The sequence below is a fragment of the Boleophthalmus pectinirostris genome, unplaced genomic scaffold (assembly GCF_026225935.1).
Source record: "Boleophthalmus pectinirostris isolate CB_2022bp ecotype Guang Dong unplaced genomic scaffold, ASM2622593v1 HiC_scaffold_22, whole genome shotgun sequence".
Classification (NCBI taxonomy): Eukaryota; Metazoa; Chordata; class Actinopteri; order Gobiiformes; family Gobiidae; genus Boleophthalmus; species Boleophthalmus pectinirostris.
In genome coordinates this window covers 4,701,285-4,713,387 of record NW_026571190.1, presented here as the reverse complement: position 1 = coordinate 4,713,387, position 12,103 = coordinate 4,701,285, and the positions used below count along the sequence as shown (strand labels likewise).

The window sequence follows — 12,103 nt, the reverse complement described above, 5'->3', positions numbered from 1 at the left end:
AAGCACGTCTAAAGCAGGACTGAATCAGGACTGAACCAGGTCTAAACCAGGACTGAGAAAGGACTAAACCGGGACTTATTTATTTTATGCTAAACTACAGTCAAATATGCTTGTTTTTTTTGTTTTTTTATCCTATGTACACGCAAATTTCTCAAAGTTTCGTTGTCAGCCGCTGCCGCTGTCAAACTACCACGAGTCTGCACGCGGCGTGAAGAGAAAAAAGTGAGAGAAAGTGAAAACACGACTCCCAATAAGGATCAGGCTCCCGTCGTTCGCTTCAAAGAGTCGGCTCTAAGAACCATTTCGTTCGCGACCGACCCATAACTAGTAAAGAAACTAGCGCTATTAGCCTTTAGCCGTAAATACGTGCGCGCCGCGGTAATTAATGATATGCATAAATGTGGATCATTCACACGTCTGTTCACCGCTCATTTACATATCAGTGCAGGTCCAGTAACAAATATACGGCCAATATAGTCACTTTACAATAGGCCAATAGAAAACAGTCTGTTTATGTGCGGGAGCTACAGCAGCTAACCCATAACAAATGACAAAAACTAGCTTCAGAGTCGACATATTTCCAACACTCAGCCTCACACAGGCTCCTCCTCACATCACAAGTCTGCACTAATAAATGTCTTTTTAATCCAGACTCAAACCGATTGTCCGTAAAAAGAATATAATCTAAGTGTTTGGATCTGTGTCTGCAGGTGTAAACAAACACACATGAGTGACGCGACTCTGTGGTGTGTTCAGGGACAGTACGGACACACACACAGACAAATGACTCCGTAGATAAATACTGATGTGGAGCCACATATTAGGACATTTATCTGTCTGTAAATTGGATTAAATGAACAGAATGTAGAGAGTCTAAGATTTTTAACGACGTATCGCATGCCCACGTGAAATATCGGCCCCTATCAGCAAGCATATCGGCCTATAGCCTCCAGGTGCCCATATCGGTCGATAATATCGGCCAACCGATATATCGGTCGGGCTCTAATTGCTACAAGAAATTCCACGCTTTCCGTTCCAGTCGGGACAAGTGTGAGTCCATGTGCACAGTGTACAAAGCAGCACATATGTTTCAGTGTCCAGTGGGAAAAAGTTTTGCCAGGTGAGAGTCGCGCAATGTCGATGACGAGTCCCCACCTCCCTCCCCCCGTACGGTGTCCTGGGTTTGACAAACACAAATCTGGTCACATTAACCTGTATTCCACTGAGTCATGTCTTTTAATCCAACAGAAGCTGAACCACATCAGCGACACAAGAATTGTTTTTTTATCTTCGCTTAGTTTATGCAAATTAGTCGTGCGGTTTTAAGTTTTGTTTCTACTTGCACAAAACTGAATTAAACACATTATAATGTCAAACGGGCTGTTGTGGCTCTAGAGTCGTTACGGTTTATATGTCGTAAAGTTGAATTTATTTATGCAGACTAGTAGTGCAGACAATAATAATAATGATCATTTTAATATAAAAACCTTAATGATTAATCGATAATCGATTGTTAATTCTCTCGACGATCGATTAAGAAAATTGAATCGAATGCCCATCCCTAACAGAGGATGAAGAATTCCATGGATTAGTGATTTGGAGTGAAATGGAGAGATTGGTAAACTTATGTTCTGTTGTTTATGCTATAATTTTCTGAAGAACTGTTCATATGTGACGTTAACAGTCTGTTGTTCTCTATTGTTACAACTAGAACTTGCCTTTCAAAATAAAATGTCGGTTCCTGGTCTGTAATTTTATAAAATAAATTTCTTCCAAAAACTGTGACTCATAGTCCAGTGTGACTTATGTTTTTTCTTCTTCATTATGCTTTTTTTGGCTGGTGTGACTTATACTCAGAGCAACTTATAATCCGAAAACTCCGATAATTAAAAAGCAAAAATGAATAGAAGAGTACCCAAACTTTTGAAGAGAATCCTAGTTTTAATAATTACCCTATTTTCTGATCTATGTTATAATGTTGTTTCCTCATTAAAAACATACCTGGATATTTAGGCTCAGTTCTCCAAGTGCTCCACTGTGTTTTGAAACGCTATACACCTTCATTAAAATCATTTGGATAATTTCGGTTCTGGAATCCAATCTCTACTGAATAAACTGTAGCTCTTAACTTAAACTACCACTTCATGACATGACAGAAGAAACAGAGCATTTTGAGCTTTAGAGATGTAGACAGACTCATAATAAAGGATTACTCAAACATGTGTCAATGCAACAAAACACAACTCCAGGTGTGTTTTTGATGATTTAACATTTTGCATAATACAGACCCTTTACACATGCACTGGCAATCCACAGAGGGCACTTTTTTTGGGCCACACTGTGTATAAGAGAAGAAAGGATTAGCCAAGTTTCCTGTGTACTCACTGATCTAAGTGTCTGGAGGGAGGTATCAACATGCGGAGGAAGTCCAGCGACTTGTCTGCAACGAGGAGAGAGGAGAGTTGTTGAAAAACAGACACTAATACAGACATTAAACTAGATCTGAGCAGGTATCAGAACTAAAAAAGGAAAAAATCCCATTCACAGGACAGAAATGAACCTTTCCTGAATACCGTATTTTCCACACTATCAGTGTTGGGAAGGTTCTTTTTAAAATGTATTCCCCTACAGATTACAGATTACATACCCCAAAGTGTAGTTTGTAACGGAATCCATTAAATTGAAGTTAAAGTGAGTAACATAATCTGAATACTTTGGATTACTTGATATTGTCATGTTTTTTAAAACTACATGAATGTACCAACCACATCCTAAAAATTCTTGTTTGTTCTCTTCAAATTGTCTGTTGAGCCCAAGTCTCCATGAACAGACTTTTGTTTACTGTAGAGAAGCAAAGACTAGGAAATTTTAACATGAGATGTTTTGTCTGCTTAAAGACAATAAAAAGCCCAGTCTTTACTTAAACATATTAATATTATTGATAAATATGAATGATTTCTTTATGAGATCACTGCTGCCTTAAATTATGTCCACCTACTGTTAGTGTCATACTGTTTAGACCTGGTTTTACCCCTGGTTTAGTCCTGCTTTTAGTTCTGGTTTAGCCCAAAATGTGAAAACAGGAAAATACTGCCATGTAATGTATTTCAACAAAGTAACTGTAATCCAATTATCTCACATTGAAACAGTAACTGTAACTGAATACAGTTACTCATAATTTGTACTTTGATTATGTAACACCGCTACATGTAATCTGTTACTCCCCAACACTGCACTATTAGGCACTCTGGATTATAAGACACACTGTCATTAAAAGGTCTTTTTTCAAACTTTTTTCACAAATAAACCGCACCGGACTTTAAAGGAAACACAACAGTGTGATGGGTGAGTGGTTTTGTTTGTTTGTGGTGTTCACAGTGACTCTGGGCTTTGTTCAGTTGTGGCGTGTAGGGAGGTGCTGTCTGGGACCAACGGATTGTCGACGTGTTCACAGTGACTCAGTTGTTCAGTTGTGTCTAGAAACGGCACATTGCACTCGCTTTTTCGGTTCGTTCCTCCGTTCTGTTCCTCGTCGGCGTGGACTGATGAGTGTGTCTGTGGGTGTGTTTTGCTGTGCGGTCGCTGTCTGCTCCATGTGTTTGTGTGTTCTGCGGGTGGTGCAACTTTGTAGTTTACTGAAGTCGTGCTGGGACACCTGAGTGGATTCGTGTATAGGGCGCTCTGGCTTGTGGGGTGTGCAGTCGTTTTTTGATAGGGTTTGAGCGCGCCCAATAGCCCGGAAAATACGGTATATAAACTTGGTGCTTGTATCATTCGGGGTCTGACGTCGAGGGGACATGCTGCTTGTTGTTCTGTCTGACCTATTTCTTGCAAGAAATAAACTCTGCATCTTTGCTTCAACACTCATCAGTGTCTACAAAGAGAGTCTTTTTCCACAACCCAAAAGCCAAGTAGATACCACGTCCACAGTTGATGGATTTTCATTCTTTTTTTTTGGTCATCATAATTACAAAGCCGCTGCATTTCTATAATTCTGTTTTGAACTTTCATCGACAATTTGAAAGAAAATCCTCCATACAACCTTTAACACTAGATCCATGTGTAACTGCACAGACAGTGGTGTTTTCTGCACTCAGGCTGTGTGTATCTGCTGTGTTGCCAAACCATAGACTGTATATATGAATGGACAATGTGCCAAACAAAGAATCCATCCATACATTCGCTGCATTGTTTTATTAGCCGCAGGGTTCAAAGTGTGAGAATAAAGTGGCTGCTTATTGTCCGGAATTTACGGTAGTTCCATTTTCAACTCTTTGGCTAAAATTATTCTTGCATTTTTGATGGACATTTGTGTACTGAAATGGATCGAGCCACTCTTCACTTAATGTATTACTTATTTAACAAACTAGCATTCATTTGATGGTAAACTGATAAATATTTACTAGTGACGGGCAAAACGTCTCGTTCTTTCTGAAACAAATTGCTCCGAAGCTCTGCCTCAGAGCTCGTCTCGCAGCAGCCGCTCACGTGACCAAAGTGTGGAAGTGTCGGTCCATCCCCCTACTGCAGGAGTGTCCAAACTTTTTTCATCAAGGGCCACATATGTAAACACAGGAGGGCCGTAGCCTGATGCTCAGTACAGGGAATAATTTAAATATGTGCATGTTTATCATGTTAGAATGAGCCAACAGTCTTTATTCATGCTAAGATCCTTAAAACCACACACTAAAATATGAAATATTGGCTTTATCCAGGTAGATTCTCAAAAAACTTGCAGTAAAAAATATTTTTTTAATTGACGCAAGGTAATTTGGGTCAATTCACTTGGAAGCCTGAGGGCCAAGAAAAATTTGTCTGAGGGCCGCATTTTGCCCCCTGGCCATAGTTTGGACATGCCTGCCCTACTGCTTCGCTCTGCGTGTCAATCGCTTCAGTGTATCGAAGCGTTTCAATTGGCTCAGCAAATGTTCCGCTCTGTGATTGGTTCAGAGTGTTCAGAGTGTTCAGAGCACTTCTCTGGTTTGACGAGCGCTAAACTGCTACAGTATAAAAGATGCACCAATATTTCTTAAAAATGTTGCGTAATGATGAGTACTGTGTGACGTTAGTGGTGATTTTGGTGACTTTTGGCGACTTTTGGCATTTGTTTCATTTTCGATGGCATCTACAAGTGGAAAAAAGTGATCCATGGTTTGGGATCACTTTGATCTAATTCCACCTAACAAGGTAACACCTATTTTCTTATTTACAGCTGCTATTTATGTTGCTCTTTACATATTATTTTAAATCATCATTATTATTATTGTTGTTAGGTACAGTGTCGCTCTGCACACAACTATTGTCTTACACTAACAACACTTCATCGATGCTGAGACACCTGCGTGACAATGGTTAAATTTGTCCACTAGAGGTCAGTGTTTCTCCGAGGCCTCAGACACGTCCAACCATTTGAGATATATTGCGACTGAGGTGTCAATGCTTCACGAGGCTCCATTCGCCCATCACTAATATTTACCACAGTTCCCCCCCCACAAAATAAAGTATTAATCAGAAAAACATGAACAGCTCATAAGCCCTGCCCCCCGTCCCCCCTGACCTCTGACCTGTGCTCTGGTCCAGCTCCTGGGTGACCTCTGTGATGAAGTAGCTTAAACGCTCGGAGGACGACAGACTGTCCCAGAGCCAGCGCAAAGCCCACACGTTGTTCTGGACACAGTAAAACACTCAAAGTAAAACAATATATACAGTCACTGACAAAAGTCTTGTCGCTTATCCATTTTGTAGAAACAAAATCTTGTAATCTGACTTTAAATTAATCGATTGATTTTAGAAATGTCTCATATGAAAGATAAAACCCTCCCAAATTATGCTCAATATACTAAAATAAATTTGCTTCACTGAAGAAAGATTGATCATTTAATGAACACAGAAAGGTCAGATTGTGGCAAGACAAAAGTCTTGTGGCCTTGTCATATGATGCACCCAATCCTAGATTACAGCCTCACCTGTGATCAGTTACTGATCAATCAGTTAGTGGGTGTGTATAAAAAGAAGCCCAGCACACCAGACCTTCACATCAACTGCAACTTGACCTCTGACAACATGCCTAAGATCCACCCTGAGACCAAAGCGTTAATTATCAAGAGGCTGAAGACCAGATCCACTGCTGAGGTGGTGACACCTTCAATGTGTCTCAGCGTCAAGTACAAAGAATAAGAAAAAGATCTGAAATGACTGGAGATGTTTTTGACAAGCTCAGGTCCGGCAGACCCCGCAAGACAACTGCTCAGGAGGACGGTTTGTTGATTCAAAAATCCAAGGCCAGCCCCTTTTCCACTGCAGCAGACTCCACCAGGCCTGGTCACCTCAAGTCCCTGTGTCAACCATAACAGTTTGTAGAATTCTGTCTCGAAATGGCCTCCATGGTCGAATCAGTGCACAGAAACCAGCACTAAACAAAAGGAAATTAAAAAACCATGGCCCACAGCCTGCTAAAAGGATGAACACTGGAAAAGTGGCAGAAGGTGGATTTCTCAGATGAATCCTCAGTTGAATTACATCACAGCCGCCACAAATATTGCAGGAGACCTACTGGAGCCGCATGGATCCAAGATTCACCCAGAAAACAGTTAAGTTTGGTGGTGGAAAAATCATGTTCTGGGGTTCCATCCAGTCTGGGGGTGTGTGAGACATTTGCAGGGTGGAAGGCAAATATCAATAACCTAAAATATCAAGAAGTATTAGCTCCTCTTACATTCCCAACCATAAAAAGGGTCAAATTTTGCAGCAGGATGGTGCTCCATCACATACTTCTATCTCTACATCAGAGTTTCTCAAGGTGAAGAAGATCAAGGTGGTCCAGGACTGGCCAGCCCAGTCACCAGACATGAACATCATTGAGCATGTCTGGGGTAGAATGAAAGAGGAAGCATGGAAGACAAAACCAAAGAATCTTGATGAACTCTGGGAGGCATGTAAGACGCTTTCTTTGCTATTCCTGATGACTTCATCAACAAATTGTATGAATCATTGTTGAACCGCATGGATGTGTCCTTCAAGCTCATGGAAGTCATACAAGATATTAAATCTGGATCTCACAGCACCACTACTTCATTCACTGACATTATGCAACATATTTTTGTATTTGAAGTAAATTATTTGTTCAATTTTCTGTAGGCGACAAAACTTTTGTCTTGCCAAAATCTGACCTTTCTGTGTTCATTAAATGATCAATCTTTCTTCAGTGAAGCAAATTTCTTTTAGTATATTGAGCATAATTTGGGAGGGTTTTAGCTTTCATATGAGACATTTCTAAAACCAATCGATTAATTTAAAGTCAGGTTATAAGCTTGCATACACAAAATCTATAAATATAAATATACTGTACAACAAGGAGTAAATCTGCAATGTCTGGGCTTGGTTGGAGGTGCCTTTATGTAATTAAACTGCTCTGGGTCCTAACTATAACTTGGGATGTCTTTTTTGTTTTGTTATGATTATTGTGAAAAAAAAATTGAGGAAAATGTTATGTTTATTTACGATATTACGTACCAAGAACAGTTTGCAAACGCTTACATTTAGCTGCACTTTTTAAGGGTTCAAACTGCTTAATTTTGCTTCTAAAATGGTTACAATTGTTAGACTTTAGTTCTTACGTTCATATAGTAACCTGAATAAATCTTTATTATTATCTAAATTATTTGTTTATTTATTTATTACTGATTAAAAGGTGGAAAACGTTTGCCATCTGGACAGTTTTTAAAATAAAGGTCCTATATTACGCAAAATGGACTCTTGTGAGCTTTAATTCATATTATAATGTTGATGCCTCGTCAAAGCATCACTGAAGTTGTGGTTTGTGTCATTCACACGTTTGAGTAATCCTGCTTTCTTAGTTTGTCTGCATCTCCAAAGTTCAAAATGCTGAAACAACATTATAACAGAGATCAGAAAACAGTGTGATATGTGCCCTTCAAGTTTTGTTTTATTGATTAAAGTTGAATGAACTTTTGTCTTATAAATGTACCACTAAACCCTTTTGTGTATTCGTTTCATTTTATTTGCTATGACCTACCCTGGTTTTATGTAAGCAATAAACAGAAAGATGCTTTGGGATGAGAGCGAGAGTGTTGCATCAGCTCATTCTCATCTTATTCTTTTCACTCTTTGTGTTTGAAAATCAAATATCCCATATATAATTTTAACTGAATTGTGAGTGCAGTGTAGTACCTGAAAGCAGAGGAGCACAGGGAGCACGGGGTGGAAGGGGCGGGCCTGGATCCTCTGAACCAGAGCCTCAGTAAGTAGCAGCAGTAGAGCCTGGTCTGGGTACACCTGTCCACAGGAGGGCAGTGTAGAGCTGTGAGATCCAGAAAGCATGGCCTTACCCCTACCCCTCCGCCCTCCTCCTAAGCAGGTACACTACCCTCTACTGAGGCACTACAGCGGCACAGCCTTGATGGTCTTGGTCTTGCACAATCTTTACAGCACATACTCCACATACTCCACTTAAAGATGACTATGCTTTACTTTGGCTCACTGGGGGTGCAGAGCTCCAGAATTTTGGAGCTGAACACTATATATTATATTTTTGTATATTTTGTATATAGATTAAAATTTGCTCTAGTTAGTGCTTAGGAGGAGGCACGCTCACCTTCAGGACGTGGCGAGGGATAAGGAAGCTGCATGTGTTCTTGCTCTGTAGCACGAGAGACTTGACCAAGTCTTTGGACTCCTGCATGAACATGAAGCATAGTGAGGACCAAGACTCAGAGGATCAGGATAGAAAGAGAACCCTCATGGTGGTACGTACTTCAAGATACTCTGCACTGGGCTCCAGAAGGCCACCCAACTGTCTAGCAGGAGAGCTGACCAATGAGAGTACGCTGATCCAGCACCGACACTGACACACACAAAGGGAGACAGATCAGACAACACTTCACAGGCTGTGTTCTCGTTCTGGTGATCTATGATCAAAATGACAAACTGCCAATACGATGCTATGGGTGAGCTACAATGTTTTAAAACACATATGAACTTAAACAGGGAGTATGAAGCACAACTCAATCATGTTAAAACAGGGTGTCCCCAGGATTGACTACCCCAAATTTAAGACTTTTTAAAGACCTTTTTAAGACCACTCAAATGAAAAATAAGACTAACATCGCACCTATTATGCACAGATCCAATTCTAATAATGACCAACCAATTACAGCACTATATGTAAAATCTAAGAGCCACTGTGGATAAAACCTACACTTCCCCATGATCCATCCAACATCTTCCTCCACTCTACTGATTGTTTACTCATTGCTGCCGGCTCCAGAACCCAAAGTATTGTTTGCACATACTCCAAATTAGACGTTCATTCACATTACAAGATTTTACGTTGTTTTTTTTCTCTCCCTCCATTTAACATTGCATTACAGCCTGGTTGAGTTTACAAAAAAATAGGCTAATGAAATTTAAGACCTTTGTGAAAAAAATAAGACTTGGACAACATAATTTAAGACTTTTTAAGGCCTTAATTTAGGAACATGAAATTTAAGACCTTTTTAAGACCCTGCAGCTGCCCTGTATAATGTTGTACCTTCAAAAACGTGGTTAAAGATTATTTGAACCCACTTGACGGTTAGCAGTGCAAGCCTGCACAAGACCCATAGGCCTACGTAACCCTGGCTTATATACAAACGTATGATACTAAACAACACATTACAGCTTCACAAATCTGATGAGATGTGCAGTAGTGAAATGCAATCTGACTGTGATAGCCCTCTTGAAGGGGGAGTGACTTAGTGCAAGGAGCAAGGAGAGGAGTCAAACATTATTATTTTAGGTTATTTTAGGCAATTTTCAACAATGAACGGTAACACGGTGAGCTAAACATGATGTGTTAGCAGTTAGAAGTGTAATGCCCTCTCTTTAAATAATGGTTTTGTAAGGAACAAGACTTTAATTTTGCTCTTGGGCGCTCCACATACACAAATCTGTCGTAGGGTTCTCGGCAATGTTTGCAGAGGGAATTACCATGGGGACCATTATAGCTAATAATAAAAATGCCTCGGCACACAATAGTAATGAAGGCAGAAATCCAGCAATGATTTATGGATTTAAAAAACTGTGCAGGGTTGCTACCTCTGACATGACAATACTGGGAGTAATACTAAAGTGTTCTGTGATGGCTTAGACTTATGGCAAAAGATTCATTAAACAAGTGTGAATGAAGCAAAAAACAACTCCAGGTACGAGTTTGATGAGCGAGCAAGGTTATAAAACATCAGTATGGCATGATATGGGTTCTTTAAAGGGCCCATATTACGCTATTTTCTGATATGTTATAATATTGTTTCCTCATCATAAACAGACCTGGAGTTGACTTTTGTTTCAGTCACACATGTTTAACACACACGCTGTATGTTTAGACTGAGTTCTTCTCTCAACCAGAAAACACTCCGTTCCATCTTGTGAGGTCATGTGGTAATATAAGTAATGCTCCACTGCGTTTTTACCACTACATGACATCACAACGTAGAACAGAGCATTTTGAGCTTTGGAGATGTAGACAGACTGATAATAATAAAGAGTTACTCAATCATTGGTGAATGAATAAAACAAAACCCGAGGTGCATTTTTAAGGAGGCAACAACATTGTAACATGAGGTAAAGCTAACAAAGGGTCAAATTTGTGCAATACAGGACCTTTAAGTGTGATAAGTATGTAGTGGGCTTACATCATTGACAATGTCAGAGCAGAAGGCCTGAGCTCTGAGAGCAAACTTCACCAAGTCCACACGCTTCAGAGGCACGGCACCTGCACGTCAACAACACACAGTTTAGTGACAAGAGTCTAAGCAGAGGAAGTACATACACACTTGGTTCTACTTCAGGGGCAGCAGACTGGATTCTTGTATGGAATTGGATTTGGAAAAGCAGTAGTGATTACATGTTAAATGAAGGATTCCTCAAACTGGGGGTGGAGGAGGATATAAAGCCATTTGTAGCCATCCTGAAAAACCTGTTGTATACAATTAAATACTTGTCAGCTGCCCCCTAGTGGACTGTTCATGGTCTTCAGTAAATAACAGGCTCAGTGGAGACATTTTCAAAATGGCCACATTGGTGGACGTGACTTTCTCTCTTTTTGGAGGAACAACTTTGTAAATTTTGAAAAGGTTAGTGTAAGAACTGCCTAAATACTGTTAGTGATTCTTCAATATGAACATTTACTTTCTTAGATTAATCTATGAAGTCTTCATATTTTAATTTTCATTTTGTAGAAAAATTGTGTTAATATTGTATCACATTTGATACAGCAGGTCTTTGTGATTCTGTTCCTCATCCATCACTATAATGCAATTTATGATGCAATCTGCAGAATTCACGAAATTCCATGCAAATTTAACATCACACAATTGTTAGTATTTCATAACTAAGATTTCACCTTAAAAATATATTTTCAGTTGTTATTATTATTAGTATTGTTGCATAATTGTGGAATTTTGATCTTTACATGACTTGTGCATAAATAAAAGGTGCAATGGTCTATTTGGTAATAACTGTCCTGTCGCTTCAATTTTCACACACAAAACAACTAATAATCTATATTTTACTGACTCAGTGGATATAAAGGATTCACTCATTTACTACTGACATATATTTATAATCATTTCACACACGTGTACGATGGAAATGTAACGTACATCTGTGCTTGAACAAGGACCAAAACTGTTTTCTCACCTACCACATGGCAAAATAAAAATCATCCTGTTCAGACATTTAAAAACATAAAAATAAATGTTGTGAAAGGTTTTTCTGAGTTCTAAATGTATCAAAGAGAATTTAGTTTGGTCCTAAAATAAACATGGTTGGGTTCTATAAAATGGCCATATAGGCCCAATGTATCAAATATTATACATTTTTTATTTATAAAATGGTCAATTTTATCTTTTTTTTTTTAAACACATTTTGTTCATAGGTCCAATAATGAGTTAAATATCAAAAAATCTGATTTTTCTCTCAATTATTTCATGTGAATGTATATTTACGTTTTAAATTCCATAAACATGACCTAACTGTATCCTAACAGATATGAGGTTAATGTTCAAATGAAATACAGCTTTTACTGATATTGTAATATGGATTT

At 39.1% G+C, this 12,103-nt stretch overlaps 1 protein-coding gene across 2 annotated transcripts in view; it reads right to left on the bottom strand.

Annotated features, from left to right (window-relative positions):
* The window catches only part of zgc:112980 (uncharacterized protein LOC503706 homolog), a 33,867-nt gene that overhangs the window by 2,649 nt on the left and 19,115 nt on the right, over positions 1 to 12,103 (bottom strand). For both annotated transcript variants that reach the window (XM_055157768.1, XM_020917434.2), the window contains exons 13-18: positions 10,692 to 10,771; positions 8,774 to 8,863; positions 8,615 to 8,695; positions 8,191 to 8,295; positions 5,565 to 5,667; positions 2,386 to 2,440 (exon numbers count right to left, since the gene is read on the bottom strand). In XM_055157768.1, the coding sequence (XP_055013743.1) occupies positions 2,386 to 2,440; positions 5,565 to 5,667; positions 8,191 to 8,295; positions 8,615 to 8,695; positions 8,774 to 8,863; positions 10,692 to 10,771 (514 nt within the window). The remainder of the gene's footprint in view (positions 1 to 2,385; positions 2,441 to 5,564; positions 5,668 to 8,190; positions 8,296 to 8,614; positions 8,696 to 8,773; positions 8,864 to 10,691; positions 10,772 to 12,103) is intronic.